Raw genomic sequence first — 19,533 nt, forward strand, 5'->3', positions numbered from 1 at the left:
AGTTAACGTCACCGTGAAAAGGTATGGCTTATTACTAGGTATGCCAAGGTATGGGTTACCACCTTACGTTAGCCACCTTACGTTAACGTCCCAGTGAAATAGCCGAGGTATGGATTTTCACTAATGCCACCTTACGTTAACGTCCCCGTAAAATAGCGTTAGCGACCCTGTGAAATAGCCAAGGTATGGATTATTACGTTAGCGTCCCTGTGAAATGCCACCTGAAATAGCCGATTAACGTCCCCTGTGAAATAGTCGAGGTATGGATTATTACGTTAGCGTCCCGAGGTATGGATTATTACTAGTGCCATCTTACGTTAACGTCACCGTGAAATAGTCGAGGTATGGCTTATTACTAGTGCCACCTTACGTTAACGTCTCCGTAAAATAGCCGAGGTATGGATTATTACAAGTGCCACCTTAGGTTAGCGTCCCTGTGAAATAGCCAATGTATGGATTATTACGTTAGCGTCCCTGTGAAATAGTCGAGGTATGGATTATTACTAGTGCCACCTTACGTTAACGTCCCCGTGAAATAGCCAAGGTATTGATTATTAATAGTGATAACGTTCATTTGCACGTTAGCGTATCTATTAAACATCAAAATTGTATTACTTGTGTCACTGTACTTGAGCCTCCACTACCTCCTTAGTTATCTGAAGTTTGGACTATCAGAGATAGCCAACTGGTGCGCTACTTTATTTAATCTGACATTAAGAGTTACTTGTGCCATGTAAGTACCGCGTAAAGGAATTACTTTGTTTGAACTGCCACTCTCATACTTACACCTCCCGCCTCGCCACCCCCGTTATCAATTCTATGTTCGGACTAGCGTTATATCATTGACGTTACATGTAGCGTACTTTACGTCTCTTCTGAGGAATGTCAACTACGTTCGATCCTTCAGGGAATATAACGTCATTTCGCAGTAATAACTTGTTTTTAAAATTCGGGTTTAATTTACTATACAAACACACACAAATTCCCCATGATAGTGCTTCAGTTACGGCTTCCGTTTAGTTGACTTCAACTTGGGAAACTCACTATATACACTGAAATGTCAACATATATTTTCATTTCATGGTGCACATTTGTGTCGTGGAAGATGCGTAGGTTAAAGAAGGAACCAATCAAGAAAGCAATTCGTCAAACATTTAGACATTTGTTGAACACATTATAGTATGGAGGAAGTATTCGGACTGGTGACAGATCAACAGTAATTTAATCATGTCATGTAACATGATATATGTACACCGAAGATTGGCCTCAAAAATAATTAAAACAAAGTAGCATTGTACATAAACAGTTCGGTAGTCAATACATTACACGTTACGGTGCAAACAGACACCTCAACTAAGGTTCTCTGATAGGCATTAAGTAATTCAATACCAATGTAGAATTAAGGTACTGTAAGAGTTAAGAATTAAAGAGAGAGAGAGAGAGAGAGAGAGAGAGAGAGAGAGAGAGAGAGAGAGAGAGAGAGAGAGAGAGAGAGAGAGAGAGAGAGAGAGAGAGAGAGAGAGAGAGAGAGAGAGAGAGAGAGAGAGAGAGAGAGAGAGAGAGAGAGAGAGAGAGAGAGAGAGACAGAGAGAGAGAGAGAGAGAGAGAGAGAGAGAGAGAGAGAGAGAGAGAGAGAGAGAGAGAGAGAGAGAGAGAGAGAGAGAGAGAGAGAGAGAGAGAGAGAGAGAGAGAGAGAGAGAGAGAGAGAGAGAGAGAGAGAGAGAGAGAGAGAGAGAGAGAGAGAGAGAGAGAGAGAGAGAGAGAGAGAGAGAGAGAGAGAGAGAGAGAGAGAGAGAGAGAGAGAGAGAGAGAGAGAGAGAGAGAGAGAGAGAGAGAGAGAGTCAAATGCCGATGATTGAGTATAAGCTGTGTAAGCCATGTCCTTTGACCCCGCGCTGGGGAACCTCCATAACATAACACTGCTGTATCAGACAATAGGTAAACTATATTAGATATCCAATCACATATCTCAAATCTATGTATCCATATAAAATTCACTGTGCATATCACTAGACCAATATCTTAACGATTAATAACGCTCGGAGAAAGTTGTTGATCTCTAAGTTGGTGTTGGGCGGAAGTTTTGAAAGTAAGACGGGACGAGATCCAGATGTCAGACAGCGTCGGCATGTCGGTTTAAATATAGACGGTGAATACACTAACATGTATAAAGATAGCAGCCCGTGCCGGAATTTCCTCTCAATACTTCAGCATCTGCCAGCACGAGTAGTAAACGAAAATCACGGGCACACGATTGCGTGCGGCATGAAATTATAACTAGAAGCGCCGGGAATGTAATTCTTAATATATGGCACAAAGCTTTTCCGCAGACTCCAAGTATACATGTGGTTTTCAGTTTTTTTTCTCTCTCTCAGCTGTTATTACTCTACAGTCCCCGGATGTTGGCGAACATTCAAATTTCACCTATACAATGTAAGTTCAGTGTAAAAAAATCCCCAGCAAAAATGGCGGATTTGAGTGTTTGGACGCAGCGTCATCTTTCTCGGGTGGTAGACGATTTCGATGCTGCTGACAAGGATAAGAGTGGGACGTTGACGTTTGGCGAGGTCTGCGATGTTCTTAAGGTTGCCGGATTTAAGGGAACAGACGAGCAAGCCAAGGTACGTTGAGATACAGCATAGAGTATTATCAGCAGAGTGCGTTTTTGGGAGACGTGTAGGAGGTTTGATATCCTGAATTGATAAAAGAATGATGACAGACAGACAGACAGACAGACAGACAGACAGACAGACAGACAATGAGTTTGCAATGTTCTTATGTTATTATGAACGATACGGAGATGATCATTGAAATCAGACAACAACCAAAACCAAATCAAGGCAGCAGTTAAAAAAAAACCAAACAAACAAACAAACAAACAAGCTAACCAAACAAACAAACAAATAAACCACATTAATTGATATTTACATTTTGTAAATGATTTCAGTGATAATTCACTAAGAGCAATTATATGTCGTGCTAGTCTTTGTCCATTACAGGATTCTGCAGGATTCTGCAATAAGAAAGTACCAACATGTCAGTAGAATCATAATCCAAAGTGAAATTCCATAAAAATATGAACCAAGAAAGATTTACACAGAGACTCCTGACAAAGTACCAGAAGAATAGGACCAGGTGTTATGGTAGAGTAAGCGTCCTCTGATTCATCGACGGCACCCGCCATGTAAACCTTGTAAAATTGTAACAGAATTAAGTTAAGTAAGAATAATTGTCAGATTTAGTTCTTTTGCCTTTTGTTTCTGGAAAGCAATAAACAAACTCGAACTTGCCCTGACCACAACATCTAGAAGTATCAACAACCATCTCAAAAGATCGATTGCTTCAATGACAGACAGGAACCCGAACTCAAGATCACAGATTCCATGAAGCATGAAATAGGTTGTTAAATGTAACGTATTAATTTTAATATTTAGTTACTTTCATATTGAAATGGCCGACATTTTGACGTAAAGAATCCGCCGGCGTGCAATCTCAACTTCAGTTAAGGAAGGAAAGAAACGCTTTATACATATCACAAATCATTCAACATGTCAATATTTAATTTCATTCTGGATAATATATAACACCATAAAGTAAATAACTATTAATTACTACATTGATATTTAAATTGAAATTATGCCGTAAAAGTGCTGTAGGTACTTGGTATCTGTTGTAGGTACTTGGTAGTTGTTGTAGGTACTTGGTATCTGTTGTAGGTACTTGGCAGTTGTTGTAGGTACTTGGTATCTGTTGTAGATACTTGGTATTTGTTGTAGGTACTTGGTATCTGTTGTAGGTACTTGGTAGTTGTTGTAGGTACTTGGTAGTTGTTGTAGGTACTTGGTAGTTGTTGTAGATACTTGGTATCTGTTTTAGGTACTTGGTAGTTGTTGTAGGTACTTATCTGTTTAGGTACTTGGGATCTGTTTAGGTACTTGGTATCTGTTGTAGGTACTTGGTATCTGTTTAAAGTACTTGGTATCTGTTGTAGGTACTTGGTATCTGTTGTAGATACTTGGTATCTGTTGTAGGTACTTGTTATCTGTTGTAGGTACTTGGTATCTGTTGCTTGGTATCTGTTGTAGGTACTTGGTATCTGTTGTAGGTACTTGGTAGTTGTTGTAGGTACTTGGTAGTTGTTGTAGATACTTGGTATCTGTTGTAGGTACTTGGTATCTGTTGTAGGTACTTGGTATCTGTTGTAGGTACTTGGTAGTTGTTGTAGGTACTTGGTATTTGTTGTAGGTACTTGGTAGTTGTTGTAGATACTTGGTATCTGTTGTAGGTACTTGGTATCTGTTGTAGGTACTTGGTAGTTGTTGTAGGTACTTGGTAGTTGTTGTAGATACTTGGTATCTGTTGTAGGTACTTGGTAGTTGTTGTAGGTACTTGGTATCTGTTTAGGTACTTGGTATCTGTTGTAGGTACTTGGTATCTGTTGTAGGTACTTGGTAGTTGTTGTAGGTACTTGGTATCTGTTGTAGGTACTTGGTATCTGTTGTAGGTACTTGGTAGTTGTTGTAGGTACTTGGTATCTGTTTAAAGTACTTGGTATCTGTTGTAGGTACTTGGTATCTGTTGTAGGTACTTGGTATCTGTTGTAGATACTTGGTATCTGTTGTAGGTACTTGTTATCTGTTGTAGGTACTTGGTATCTGTTGCTTGGTATCTGTTGTAGGTACTTGGTATCTGTTGCTTGGTATCTGTTGTAGGTACTTGGTATTTGTTGTAGGTACTTGGTATTTGTTGTAGGTACTTGGTAGTTGTTGTAGATACTTGGTATCTGTTGTAGGTACTTGGTATCTGTTGTAGGTACTTCTTGGTAGTTGTTGTAGGTACTTGGTAGTTGTTGTAGGTACTTGGTAGTTGTTGTAGATACTTGGTATCTGTTGTAGGTACTTGGTAGTTGTTGTAGGTACTTGGTAGTTGTTGTAGGTACTTGGTATCTGTTTAGGTACTTGGTATCTGTTGTAGGTACTTGGTATCTGTTGTAGGTACTTGTTAGTTGTTGTAGGTACTTGGTATCTGTTGTAGGTACTTGGTAGTTGTTGTAGGTACTTGGTATCTGTTGTAGGTACTTGGTATCTGTTGTAGGTACTTGGTAGTTGTTGTAGGTACTTGGTATCTGTTTAAAGTACTTGGTATCTGTTGTAGGTACTTGGTATCTGTTTATCTGTTGCAACTACTTGGTAGTTGTTGTAGGTACTTGGTATCTGTTGTAGGTACTTGGTAGTTGTTGTAGGTAGTTGTTGTAGGTACTTGGTATCTGTTGTAGATACTTGGTATCTGTTGTAGGTACTTGGTATCTGTTGTAGGTACTTGGTATCTGTTGTAGGTACTTGGTAGTTGTTGTAGGTACTTGGTATTTGTTGTAGGTACTTGGTAGTTGTTGTAGGTACTTGGTATCTGTTGTAGGTACTTGGTAGTTGTTGTAGGTACTTGGTATCTGTTGTAGGTACTTGGTATCAGTTGTAGGTACTTGGTAGTTGTTGTAGGTACTTGGTATCTGTTGTAGGTACTTGGTATCTGTTGTAGATACTCGGTATCTGTTGTAGGTACTTGGTATCTGTTGTAGGTACTTGGTATCTGTTGTAGGTACTTGGTATCAGTTGTAGGTACTTGGTAGTTGTTGTAGGTACTTGGTATCTGTTGTAGGTACTTGGTATCTGTTGTAGATACTCGGTATCTGTTGTAGGTACTTGGTATCTGTTGTAGGTACTTGATATCTGTTGTTGGTACTTCGTTGTGATGGTTAGTATGAGATCAGTTATAGGTACATATGAGACCTACATTAAACCCAGCTTGTAAAATGTTGTGTTCGAGGTTGTGTCCCATTAATTGTTTGGTGTTTAATATAACTTTGTTAACATTGATTCTATGGTAACAGTTCTTTTAACTTCTTAAAGCATGTGTGATCGTTCTCAAATGGAGAATATGTTACCAATCTATTGACAAATTCATGGCTAAGATTTCGCAGTAAATATAATTTAGACGGGGATTAACTATTGAAAAAGCGTTTTTGTGGTCTGTGAACATTTACATAAAATATTTCCCTTTTGACTTCATTTCACATTATCTGAGTTAGATACATCAGATCAAAAAAGAGAGAGTACATGTCCCTAGTCAAAAATGAATCTTAAAATTGAAAAAAAAAAAAAAAAAAAACTGACCATGTATTATATTTATCCTGAAACTTTGACTGAGAATCAGACAATCAAATCATCAACAGGTTTGTATATCATCTAAGTTTAACTGACGTTGATGTTATGCTGAATTTTGCCACATGACCTGAGCTAAGATAATTGCTACGCGCTGTAATATAGTTTCACACTTCAACGGATTTGACAACAATTTTATGTATAATCGTATATAAACATCTTCATTACACAATTTCAAATAGCTTATTTCAACACGTGCTAAAATACAGCTGTTTTCCATCATTGTCGAATGAAGCAAGTACCTGTGACAGGTGTATCCCGAAATTGGCAACAGCATTTGTAGGATAAACTGAATTTAACTATTTGATGCTTTAGTATGACCATAGTTTAGAACCTGAAAGGGTTAGCTCAGGATTAAATGCAAGGCTATGCTCAGACACACATAACAGACTTTGTTAAATTATCTGAGGTTTGAAGTAGACGGTTCTCCCCAATAAATCACACAGAACATTATCGGTCACAATCGATAGACAGACATCAGCTGAACATGGAAAACAGTTCTGATATTGACACGGCATGCTTATCCAAGGGCAGTCCCAGGTTCACTATCAGCGAGGGGCGCACTTTTAGACGCTTTATCTGATTCTGAACTAAGTTTGGAGGCTCCACAAATGGGACCGTCCAAACTGAATGAGAATGCTCGTGTAGCTGTCGAACCTGGGGCTTTTGAGCGTATCGAATGGTCCTATACGCCACGGCAGGCCTGCTGGGGATAATGACACTGGAGAAGATGGGGGACACAGTGGACTCGAATAGAACACTGCTAGATCTTCAATCATTTATTGAGAATGTGAAAGCTGATCTATCAGCAATTAAGTCATTTAAACCACGTATAGATACAAAGTCTAATATAAAAAAATTCATTGGATCAGTTGGTATCTGTTGTAGGTACTTGGTAGTTGTTGTAGGTACTTGGTATAATTGTTATATTCTACTTGGTAGTTGTTCTCCCTCTTGTTGTATCATGTAATTGTAGCTGTCTTGGTCCCCTAGTTGTTGTATGTACTTTATAACCTATCTTGGTATCTATTGTAGGTACTTGGTATCTGTTGTAGGTACTTGGTAGTTGTTGTAGGTACTATCTGTAATTGTAGTACTTGGTATCTGTTGTAGGTAGTATCATGTAATTGTAGCTATATTCTAACATACTTGGTATCTGTTGTAGGTACTTGTTATCTGTTGTAGGTACTTGGTATCTGTTGCTTGGTATCTGTTGTAGGTACTTGGTATTTGTTGTAGATACTTGTTATCTGTTGTAGGTACTTGTTATCTGTTGTAGGTACTTGGTATCTGTTGCTTGGTGTCTGTTTTATGTACTTGGTATCTGTTGTAGGTACTTGGTAGTTGTTGTAGGTACTTGGTATCTGTTGTAGGTACTTGGTAGTTGTTGTAGGTACTTATCTGTTTAGGTACTTGGGATCTGTCGTAGGTACTTGGTATCTGTTTAGGTACTTGGTCTGTTGTAGGTACTTGGTATCTGTTTAAAGTACTTGGTATCTGTTGTAGGTACTTGGTATCTGTTGTAGATACTTGGTATCTGTTGTAGGTACTTGTTATCTGTTGTAGGTAATTGTTATCTGTTGCTTGGTATCTGTTGTAGGTACTTGGTAGTTGTTGTAGGTACTTGGTATTTGTTGTATGTACTTGGTAGTTGTTGTAGATATTTGGTATCTGTTGTAGGTACTTGGTAGTTGTTGTAGGTACTTGGTATCTGTTTAGGTACTTGGTATCTGTTGTAGGTACTTGGTATCTGTTTAGGTACTTGGTATCTGTTGTAGGTACTTGGTATCTGTTGTAGGTACTTGGTAGTTGTTGTAGCTATACTTAACCTATCTGTTGTTGTAGGTACTTGGTATCTGTGTAGCTATAGGTACTTGATTGTATCTGTATTGTAACTTGGTATCTATTGTAGGTACTTGGTATCTGTTGTAGGTCCCCTCTCTGTTGTATCATGTAATTGTAGGTACTATTCTATCTATTGTAGGTATTGGTAGTTGTTGTAGGTACTTGCTAACTGTTGTAGTTACTTGGTATCTGTTGTAGGTACTTGGTAGTTGTTGTAGGTACTTGGTATCTGTTGTAGGTACTTGGTATCATGTTGTAGCTATATTCTAACCTATCTGTTGTAGGTACTTGTCCCCTCTCTGTTTATCAGTACTTGGTATCTGTTGTAGGTACTTGGTAAAAAACCTATCTGTAAAAAGGTCCCCTCTCTGTTGTACCTGTCTGTTGTAGGTACTTGTTGTATCTGTTGTAGGTACTTGGTATCTGTTGCTTGGTATTGTATTATGTACTTGGTATCTGTTGTATTGTACTATATTCTAACCTATCTGTACATGGTATTTGTTGTAGGTAATTATATTGTAACCTATCTTACGGTATTGTATTGTAGGTCCCCTCTCTGTTGGTATGTAATTGTAGCTATACTTGGTATCTGTAGGTACTTGGTATCTGTTGTAGGTACTTGGTAGTAATTGTGTTGTAGGTACTTGGTAGTCTGTTGTATGTACTTGTAGCTATATTCTAACCTATTGTAGGTACTTGGTTCTGTTGTATGTACTTGGTATCTGTTGTGTACTTGTTATCATGTTGTAGGTACTTGGTATCATGTTGTAGCTATATTCTATCTGTCTGTAGGTACTTGTATTCTGTCCTCTTGTTATCTGTTGTAGGTACTTGGTCCCCTCTCTGTTGTATCATGTAATTGTAGCTATATTCTAACCTATCTGTACGGTATTGTATCCTAGGTCCCCTCTCTGTTGTATCATGTAATTGTAGCTATATTCTAACCTATCTGTACGGTATTGTATTCTAGGTCCTCTCTCCACTTTATCATGTAATTGTAGCTGTATTCTAGGTCCCCTCTCTGTTGTATCATGTAATTGTAGCTATATTCTAGGTCCCCTCTCTGTTGTATCATGTAATTGTAGCTATATTCTAGCCTATCTGTACGGTATTGTATCCTAGGTCCCCTCTCTGTTGTATCATGTAATTGTAGCTATATTCTAACCTATCTGTACGGTATTGTATCCTAGGTCCCCTCTCTGTTGTATCATGTAATTGTAGCTATATTCTAACCTATCTGTACGGTATTGTATTCTAGGTCCCCTCTCTGTTGTATCATGTAATTGTAGCTATATTCTAACCTATCTGTACGGTATTGTATCCTAGGTCCCCTCTCTGTTGTATCATGTAATTGTAGCTATATTCTAACCTATCTGTACGGTATTGTATCCTAGGTCCCCTCTCTGTTGTATCATGTAATTGTAGCTATATTCTAACCTATCTGTACGGTATTGTATCCTAGGTCCCCTCTCTGTTGTATCATGTAATTGTAGCTATATTCTAACCTATCTGTACGGTATTGTATCCTAGGTCCCCTCTCTGTTGTATCATGTAATTGTAGCTATATTCTAACCTATCTGTACGGTATTGTATCCTAGGTCCCCTCTCTGTTGTATCATGTAATTGTAGCTATATTCTAGGTCCCCTCTCTGTTGTATCTGTAGGTCCCCTCTCTGTTGTATCATGTAATTGTAGCTATATTCTAACCTATCTGTACGGTATTGGTCCCCTCTCTGTTGTATCATGTAATTGTAGCTATATTCTAGGTCCCCTCTCTGTTGTATCATGTAATTGTAGCTGTATTCTAGGTCCCCTCTCTGTTGTATCATGTAATTGTAGCTATATTCTAACCTATCTGTACGGTATTGTATTCTAGGTCCTCTCTCTGTTGTATCATGTAATTGTAGCTATATTCTAACCTATCTGTACGGTATTGTATCCTAGGTCCCCTCTCTGTTGTATCATGTAATTGTAGCTATATTCTAACCTATCTGTACGGTATTGTATCCTAGGTCACCTCTCTGTTGTATCATGTAATTGTAGCTATATTCTAACCTATCTGTACGGTATTGTATCCTAGGTCCCCTCTCTGTTGTATCATGTAATTGTAGCTATATTCTAACCTATCTGTACGGTATTGTATCCTAGGTCCCCTCTCTGTTGTATCATGTAATTGTAGCTATATTCTAACCTATCTGTACGGTATTGTATTCTAGGTCCCCTCTCTGTTGTATCATGTAATTGTAGCTATATTCTAACCTATCTGTACGGTATTGTATCCTAGGTCCCCTCTCTGTTGTATCATGTAATTGTCCCCTCTCTGTTGTATCATGTAATTGTAGCTATATTCTAACCTATCTGTACGGTATTGTATCCTAGGTCCCCTCTCTGTTGTATCATGTAATTGTAGCTATATTCTAACCTATCTGTACGGTATTGTATCCTAGGTCCCCTCTCTGTTGTATCATGTAATTGTAGCTATATTCTAACCTATCTGTACGGTATTGTATTCTAGGTCCTCTCTCCACTTTATCATGTAATTGTAGCTGTATTCTAGGTCCCCTCTCTGTTGTATCATGTAATTGTAGCTATATTCTAACCTATCTGTACGGTATTGTATCCTAGGTCCCCTCTCTGTTGTATCATGTAATTGTAGCTATATTCTAACCTATCTGTACGGTATTGTATCCTAGGTCCCCTCTCTGTTGTATCATGTAATTGTAGCTGTATTCTAGGTCCCCTCTCTGTTGTATCATGTAATTGTAGCTATATTCTAACCTATCTGTACGGTATTGTAGGTCCCCTCTCTGTTGTATCATGTAATTGTAGCTATATTCTAACCTATCTGTACGGTATTGTATCCTAGGTCACCTCTCTGTTGTATCATGTAATTGTAGCTATATTCTAACCTATCTGTACGGTATTGTATCCTAGGTCCCCTCTCTGTTGTATCATGTAATTGTAGCTATATTCTAACCTATCTGTACGGTATTGTATTCTAGGTCCTCTCGCTGTTGTATCATGTAATTGTAGCTATATTCTAACCTATCTGTACGGTATTGTATCCCAGGTCCCCTCTCTGTTGTATCATGTAATTGTAGCTATATTCTAACCTATCTGTACGGTATTGTATCCTAGGTCCCCTCTCTGTTGTATCATGTAATTGTAGCTATATTCTAACCTATCTGTACGGTATTGTATCCTAGGTCCCCTCTCTGTTGTATCATGTAATTGTAGCTATATTCCCCTCTCTGTTGTATCAGGTCCCCTCTCTGTTGTATCATGTAATTGTAGCTATATTCTAACCTATCTGTACGGTATTGTATCCTAGGTCCCCTCTCTGTTGTATCATGTAATTGTAGCTATATTCTAACCTATCTGTATTGTATCCTAGGTCCCCTCTCTGTTGTATCATGTAATTGTAGGTATATTCTAACCTATCTGTACGGTATTGTACTCTAGGTCCTCTCTCCACTTCATCATGTAATTGTACGGTATTGTATTCTAGGTCCCCTCTCTGTTGTATCATGTAATTGTAGCTATATTCTAACCTATCTGTACGGTATTGTATCCTAGGTCCCCTCTCTGTTGTATCATGTAATTGTAGCTATATTCTAACCTATCTGTACGTAGGTCCCCTCTCTGTTGTATCATGTATTGCTATATTCTAACCTATCTGTAGGTCCTAGGTCCCCTCTCTGTTGTATCATGTAATTGTAGCTATATTCTAACCTATCTGTACGGTATTGTATCCTAGGTCCCCTCTCTGTTGTATCATGTAATTGTAGCTATATTCTAACCTATCTGTACGGTATTGTATTCTAGGTCCCCTCTCTGTTGTATCATGTAATTGTAGCTATATTCTAACCTATCTGTACGGTATTGTATCCCAGGTCCCCTCTCTGTTGTATCATGTAATTGTAGCTATATTCTAACCTATCTGTACGGTATTGTATCCTAGGTCCCCTCTCTGTTGTATCATGTAATTGTAGCTATATTCTAACCTATCTGTACGGTATTGTATTCTAGGTTCCCTCTCTGTTGTTGTATCATGTAATTGTAGCTATATTCTAACCTATCTGTACGGTATTGTATTCTAGGTCCCCTCTCTGTTGTATCATGTAATTGTAGCTATATTCTAACCTATCTGTACGGTATTGTATCCTAGGTCCCCTCTCTGTTGTATCATGTAATTGTAGCTATATTCTAACCTATCTGTACGGTATTGTATTCTAGGTCCCCTCTCTGTTGTATCATGTAATTGTAGCTATATTCTAACCTATCTGTACGGTATTGTATTCTAGGTCCCCTCTCTGTTGTATCATGTAATTGTAGCTATATTCTAACCTATCTGTACGGCATTGTATTCTAGGTTCCCTCTCTGTTGTATCATGTAATTGTAGCTATATTCTAACCTATCTGTACGGTATTGTATCCTAGGTCCCCTCTCTGTTGTATCATGTAATTGTAGCTATATTCTAACCTATCTGTACGGTATTGTATCCTAGGTCCCCTCTCTGTTGTATCATGTAATTGTAGCTATATTCTAACCTATCTGTACGGTATTGTATCCTAGGTCCCCTCTCTGTTGTATCATGTAATTGTAGCTATATTCTAACCTATCTGTACGGTATTGTATTCTAGGTCCCCTCTCTGTTGTATCATGTAATTGTAGCTATATTCTAACCTATCTGTACGGTATTGTATTCTTGGTCCCCTCTCTGTTGTATCATGTAATTGTAGCTATATTCTAACCTATCTGTACGGTATTGTATTCTAGGTCCCCTCTCTGTTGTATCATGTAATTGTAGCTATATTCTAACCTATCTGTACGGTATTGTATCCTAGGTCCCCTCTCTGTTGTATCATGTAATTGTAGCTATATTCTAACCTATCTGTACGGTATTGTATCCTAGGTCCCCTCTCTGTTGTATCATGTAATTGTAGCTATATTCTAACCTATCTGTACGGTATTGTATCCTAGGTCCCCTCTCTGTTGTATCATGTAATTGTAGCTATATTCTAACCTATCTGTACGGTATTGTATTATGGGTCCCCTCTCTGTTGTATCATGTAATTGTAGCTATATTCTAACCTATCTGTACGGTATTGTATTCTAGGTCCCCTCTCTGTTGTATCATGTAATTGTAGCTATATTCTAACCTATCTGTACGGTATTGTATTCTAGGTCCCCTCTCCACTTTATCATGTAATTCTACCGATATCATGACATTTCTGTCTAGTATTGTATTCTATGATATTCCTGCCTATCCCTTACAATTTGTTTACAATTCTTCTTCATTTGCATAATTTTCATTTTGCTGCAAACCAGTTATAAGAAAATTACTGATGAACTTAATGATAACATATTCATGATCTCAAATGTTATCCCTGTTTCCTGTGGAACCAACAATTGTCCCTATCAATATTCAAGAAAAAATGGAACCAATTTATAAAAATAATGAAAAAATATAGCACATAAAAATACGCCAAAATATGTAAATATCATAAAGTTGATTATTTCAAGCATCACGTAACAATATTAATGGTGCTATAGTCCATTCTATGTTTCATATACAAGACTATTATTGTTTGGGAAAACGTTGAAAGGTTTCGTGAGTCATCGTTGAAAATTTGCAAGTTAGGCACATTGATAAGGCATATGTAGAACGTTGTGCATTTTCTAAACTGCACGTCATCGGTAGATAATTGTGTTATCAGATTCAGTCAGATTTAGGCTGTGCTATCTTTATTACTCTCCAACACCGGTAGATGACTACCACCCTGCTCATCAGTGTAATTGCTTAACTCATAGGATAGATATTTGCACAAAAAAATGTGTTAAACTGTCTAAACAGTTAAATAGTGAAGTTAACGTATACATTGCATTGCCTGTTTCTTTCATTCTTATATCATACGTCAAGTTTCGCAGAACAACACGTATTTCATTGTTATATCTTTGTATAGTTAGGAAATTATCACTGAACCATTCAGCTTGTTCGTCTGCCACATCTCAAAATACACTATCTGTATAACTATCAGACACTAAAGGCTTTCTCTGATTCAGGTATCTATGGAGTATGAATGTATTTCTGCATGAAAATAGTTCAGGCATTTGATTAAAAATCGTTGTGTAGTTTTGTCTGCTTACCTGACTGACCTGAGAGTCGTTGTGTAGGGGGAGGGGGGGGGGTCAATAGCTCAGTTTGAAGAGGATCGGACCACGCCATCACATCTAAAGATATGGTGTTCGATCCTACCCAGATCTCAGGTCGTCCTATCCAGAAATAAATGTGACTTGGGATTGGAACTCCTAATCGGGATTGATAGTTCACGATAGGTATGTCATATACTCTTCAGTGAGTTAGCCAACACCTTCGTACTACATGACAAACAATAACATGTCAGCATTTCTTTAGATCTATTTTTAAACAACCCGCCAGTTTGTGCTATAAATATCTTACAGGGTAATACTGCATACTACTAATGGATATCAGACTGCTAGATGGAGCTCTGTTTGATGATATAACACTTTTGTGTAGTGACATTAGCGGCGTACTGTTCTCATCACATCAAGCGTTCGGTATGCTGGATAGGTTTTAGTGTAAACGCTGATAATCTTTAACACTAGTTTAAGGTTAGTTTGTGAACCATGACAAACAACTCTAGTGCATACAAGAATTATGAGATATTTTAGCAACTGATGTTAAAAATGCCATTTGAAATAATGAATCAATTAAACCTACCTTTAAAGCGGATATATTTCCTTACGCAATGTAGACCGACTTTCATCAGGACTGTGAACTATCTCTGTTATTATCTTGTGAAATATTATTAATAACGCGGGATACAGTAGTTGTGAGGGAGTAAAATTCGTACATTGTTTAATGATATTTACCGTGTTTACAATCAGCTAGATATCTATGTTAAAGTGTAGACGCTCTCAAAGAAAACAAACTATTAGCGCCATGTATATTTGCTGTTGATAGTATCATCAAGGATACATCAATCATACGATACATTTCAGTTGTATCTACCTTTTTAATTGGAACTTAAATAAATATATTCGTCATGTCCGCCTGCTTTTCCGAACTAAATCCAACTGTGACCTACAGAAACTTGTGAATGGCTTTCGGCACCAGTTGTCGGTTACATTATCTGTCAGTGCCCAGACAATTACAGAAGTATTCTCACTCCATTGTTAGTCCAAAATCTAAATATGTTCCTTTAACAACGTCAACCTTCCAAAACTTTGTTTTTAAAAACGCTCAATGTAATGGGTCTTATGGTAGATCTATGATTGTTTTCTGTGAGTGATACAACTTGAGAATGGGCGAAACGAGTTAATGTTCAATTACAATGTTTTAAGGATGCTCTTACCGCAACGATTCTTAATAGCTTTAAAACTAGAACTGTACATTAAAACACTATCTATACATTTCAAACAACGTCTGCGTTGTTTTAATAAGATTTTATCTAACATTTGCGTGTCACTCCGTATTACGGAGAAGTAAAACTTAAAACAGTATAGCTGTACCCATAGTTAGTGTCAGTGTAATGAAAAGTTGAACAACCTTATTTATTTCCTATTCTCAATCTTCAATCTGCACTTGACGATCTTCTGAATCATGAAGTTAGTGGGAAAATTCCACTCCTTCTTTTTGATAAACAAGTGAAGACAATTTAATGTACAATAAAGTATCTAATATCATCGATTGATGGGCTCATACAAAATATAAAAATAATTTTCTCATTATTTCCAAATAAACTCTACATCTTTTTATCTAAACGTTGAAAGAAATGTCATTTTTGTCATGGGTAGAATATTGATAATTAAAGATAGTTTGTAACAGACTTCAGAAGATATTGGTACGGATCATTCTTTGTGTGCTAAATCTCATCAACAGTCAAGTTTATCACGCATTAAGTGTAAGAGTAGTGTTTCGCTCTTCTTGGACGGGGGAATTCTTATTACTGGTGTACGAACACGGCCTTTATCTATTGAGAACAAATATACAGTACAAATGCAGCCTGCATTTGTAATTTACTGTTTTAACTACAATGGGAATGCTTATGAATGTAGAACAGTTTCTTTTCACTGTAATTTTCATAAATACTTTGCACCTCAGTTACCAAATGTAACTTTCTTGTGTTTTCATTCAGAAACCAAGAAAACAACTGATTTATTTTTATTTTTTATTGTATTCCTTATTTTCATTTCAGAGAATTTTCTGCGAATTGGACACGGACAAGAACAATAAGATATCCAAAAATGAGTTTTCTAAGGCAATGGGACGTGTTCCGAAAGTCGATTTCAAGTAAGTGTTTGTTACCTACCTACTCAAAATATATAAGCGTAGCATACAACATCAAGTTTAGAATCATTATGTGTTATTAGATATGAAGTAGAGGCATGGTTTAGGGGAAATAACTCAAGATTTGTTTCTTTGTTTTGAAAATGAATATGTTATTGATATTGGCACACTATCATATGATTTCTGATTTGTTCTTACTTTGTATAAAAAATACGTGTACCGTCATATATACATACTGTGGATTCATTAATTTTCATTGGGTTCTAATTTTCGTTGATTTCTTGGGTTACCACATCCACGAATTTAAAGACCCAACGAATAATGATAAGAGGAAAGAATTCAGAATGACAATTAAAAATCCACGAAAATACGAACCCACGAATCTTCTATTATTAGGATTTCCATGAAATTTGGCACCCACGAAAATTAATGAATTCACAGCATAGTACGACATAATAAGCTGGTACATATTTAAATGATTAAAATCCCACAAGTTGTTGTATCTTTGTTCTTTTGATGTCACACTCTTAGTGTATAGCCTGTCATTTTATTTTGAAACTAAGTGATAAGTACGCGTGTTGTCGTCCATTTGCTTACGTTTAAGGGCCGATTTAGTTAGCAAGGTAATCCACGTCACTCCCTTCCCTATGCTGTGCTGACTTAAAACCAAGTTCCATGTTACAACACTTCCTGGGACAAAGTCTGTCACTGTCGCGAGATTACTCACAGTAGTAGTGTCATGAAAGACAATACCGCGAAGCTGCGGATCAAAGCGTTTGTACAAAGTTTTAAAAACATAGCACAATTGCTATCGGCCATTAGTATAATTTGTCACAAAGTATACTTTGTCAGGAAGACAGACTGGTCCCCCTTGATCCTTCATTCTCGTCGTCTTCACAACCGAGATCATTTCCGTTTAATGTCGCTGCGTTACCGAATTTATCATTTCCCACAATTGCTTGGTTATAAGAAGAGATACCTCGGCCATCTCTAGTTTTTTTTTTGTTTCTCGTGTACAGGAAAACTGACCTTTGTCGTGAATTTTTGACTTCGTCAGTTCTAATCCTGTATACCATCTCTTTACATATAAAGAATATCTTACTCAATCACAACATCTCTTTGTCGAGCGTCACTTTTACATGTCAATGATGTACGCCTCCCACAACCCCTCTAGAGTGGTGTATCATTCTACCTTATGACTCTCTAGAAAATCACAAGCTTTGTTACTATTTTTTGTCAGGATACTGGTTCTTAGACGTGCCTTTAACAAGATTGATGCAGACGGTAGCGGTTTCCTCACCAGAGACGAAATACTCAAAGCAGCAAGTGAAGATGTGGGGCTGAATGTGACAGCAGAAAAAATCTCAGACATGTTGCTAGCAATCACCAAAGACGCCGATAAAAAGGTCAAACACGTTTTTAACCCCCGCATATATACCATGATTATATATTGGCAATTTACAAGGAAACATTTTACTTATGCTCGGAAACAACATTCCTGACATTCTCATGTTTACAACAAGTATCACATCAACGTGGCAATTGGTTACAGAGCGAGCATAGAGAAGTAAAGGCAATTGGGGCTTTGAGATATTATTAACATGTAATATATTTAGTGATTGCGTCCTATAGAATAACGTTGTGATGAAGAGAATATTTAATTCGTTTTATCATTCGTCGGATGATAGTTGTCATGTATCCAATAAAATGACGGCACGATGTTTTCATTAACTGTTCGTTCGTCTTCAGTGTACATTAGTTTACGAGTTTTTAGGAAAGATGCCCACGAGTCCTTAACAAAGTATTCTTACAATGTATTCCATGTTGGTTAATATGTACAATACGGAATATGCTCAATGGATTGTAAGCAACCAGAAATTAAAAAAAAAAGATATATCTATGTTCAATTTTATTTCATACATACATTTACCGTTTTCCCCAATGTGTTAACTGCCCGACTGTTTGTCGGTATTAAAACATTATCAATCAATGGTAATATCACTAGGAATTTTCATTAACAATCTGCACTGTTATCAGTCTACAACATTACCTTAACTCTAATCTGAACACAAAGGATGAGTTTTTGAATCCAGGTATGAATATGTATGTTATGATGAAGGTTGTGGCCTCTTATAACACTTAATACTTTATTTTGCAGATTTCGTATGATGAGTTTCTCGACATTTGGGGGAAGAGGCAGACGTCTTCAGTGTTGCGCATTACGTTTGATAAACTGGATAAAGATAAGAGTGGAACTCTCACGAAGGACGAGATGTTAGCGGGAATTAAGTCTGATGAAGAGCTTAGCATTCAGGCTACAACGATATCGTCACTACTTGTAAAGTGGTGCAAGGGAACATCAGTCAGTTACGAGGAGTTTTGTCGATTTTACGAAAGTGTTTCGAATAAGTAACACAATGAGTTATTGTGTTGTAATTGTTTACACAATACCGCCGGTGTACCATTTTATACAACGTCCCAAGTATTACCAATATTTGCTTTCAGTCTGTACTCGTATGAAAAAGCTATTTATATTCTACATTAGAAACATTATTAGAGATAAGCTCCTCCATGAATAGAGAAAGATATATTGATGCATCATATATTGATGGACATTATACTCTTCATTATGTATGTCTTTCAGCATATATCTGTCAGGATTCTCTAATGACCTGACTGAGAAGCCTGTAGTTGCTTGAAAAAAAACTTTATTTACATGATCATCTTTGGCACACAATGTATAATTGGGTTTCAGATAAAAAATACCATTTGTTTTAATAAGAATTGATGTTACTTTTAAAAATTGATAAATGGATTGTATATGTGTTCTAAATAACATTATCCATATTATGTCCCGTTCATCACATAATTAGTTATCATGCTACATGAAAACTAAGTTATTAAAGCAAACTAACTTGTCATATTAATAAACTGCTTTATGTACCCACCGTGTATATCATATTTATCTTACATTGTAAACTCGTTGATAGAATAGAAATTACTGACAGTGTGTTGTTCTATTTCTTTTGACCTTGTATGACCTTGATAGAGAGCTGTGAAGTCTTCTTATATTAGTATTCTACAATGCTGTCATCCAACATCATATACATTGATGGGGTTTACGTATTTCACGGAGTGTGTTAAATAAGAAATTC

At 37.1% G+C, this 19,533-nt stretch overlaps 1 protein-coding gene across 1 annotated transcript; it reads left to right on the top strand.

Moving 5' to 3' along the window:
• The first annotated feature begins 2,243 nt into the window (after positions 1 to 2,243).
• LOC132565456 (calmodulin-like) lies at positions 2,244 to 19,326 on the top strand. Its single transcript, XM_060230135.1, has 4 exons — positions 2,244 to 2,621; positions 16,287 to 16,381; positions 17,619 to 17,784; positions 18,537 to 19,326. The coding sequence occupies exons 1-4, from the start codon at positions 2,400 to 2,402 to the stop codon at positions 18,789 to 18,791; spliced, it is 738 nt and encodes a 245-aa protein (XP_060086118.1). The 5' UTR covers positions 2,244 to 2,399; the 3' UTR covers positions 18,792 to 19,326.
• Positions 19,327 to 19,533: the final 207 nt, after the last annotated feature.

Source organism: Ylistrum balloti, unplaced genomic scaffold, assembly GCF_031769215.1.
Source record: "Ylistrum balloti isolate Yb309-2 unplaced genomic scaffold, AGI_CSIRO_Ybal_v1 Utg369560, whole genome shotgun sequence".
In the NCBI taxonomy this organism is placed as follows: domain Eukaryota; kingdom Metazoa; phylum Mollusca; class Bivalvia; order Pectinida; family Pectinidae; genus Ylistrum; species Ylistrum balloti.

What these genes read in the sequence shown, in the direction of transcription:
- LOC132565456 (XM_060230135.1), top strand. Translation starts at nt 2,400, where the DNA reads ATGTTGGCGAACATTCAAATTTCACCTATACAATGTAAGTTCAGTGTA. An exon ending in GAACAGACGAGCAAGCCAAG is followed by an intron (nt 2,622 to 16,286) that starts GTACGTTGAGAT and finishes TTTTCATTTCAG; the next exon opens with AGAATTTTCTGCGAATTGGA. An exon ending in GTTCCGAAAGTCGATTTCAA is followed by an intron (nt 16,382 to 17,618) that starts GTAAGTGTTTGT and finishes ATTTTTTGTCAG; the next exon opens with GATACTGGTTCTTAGACGTG.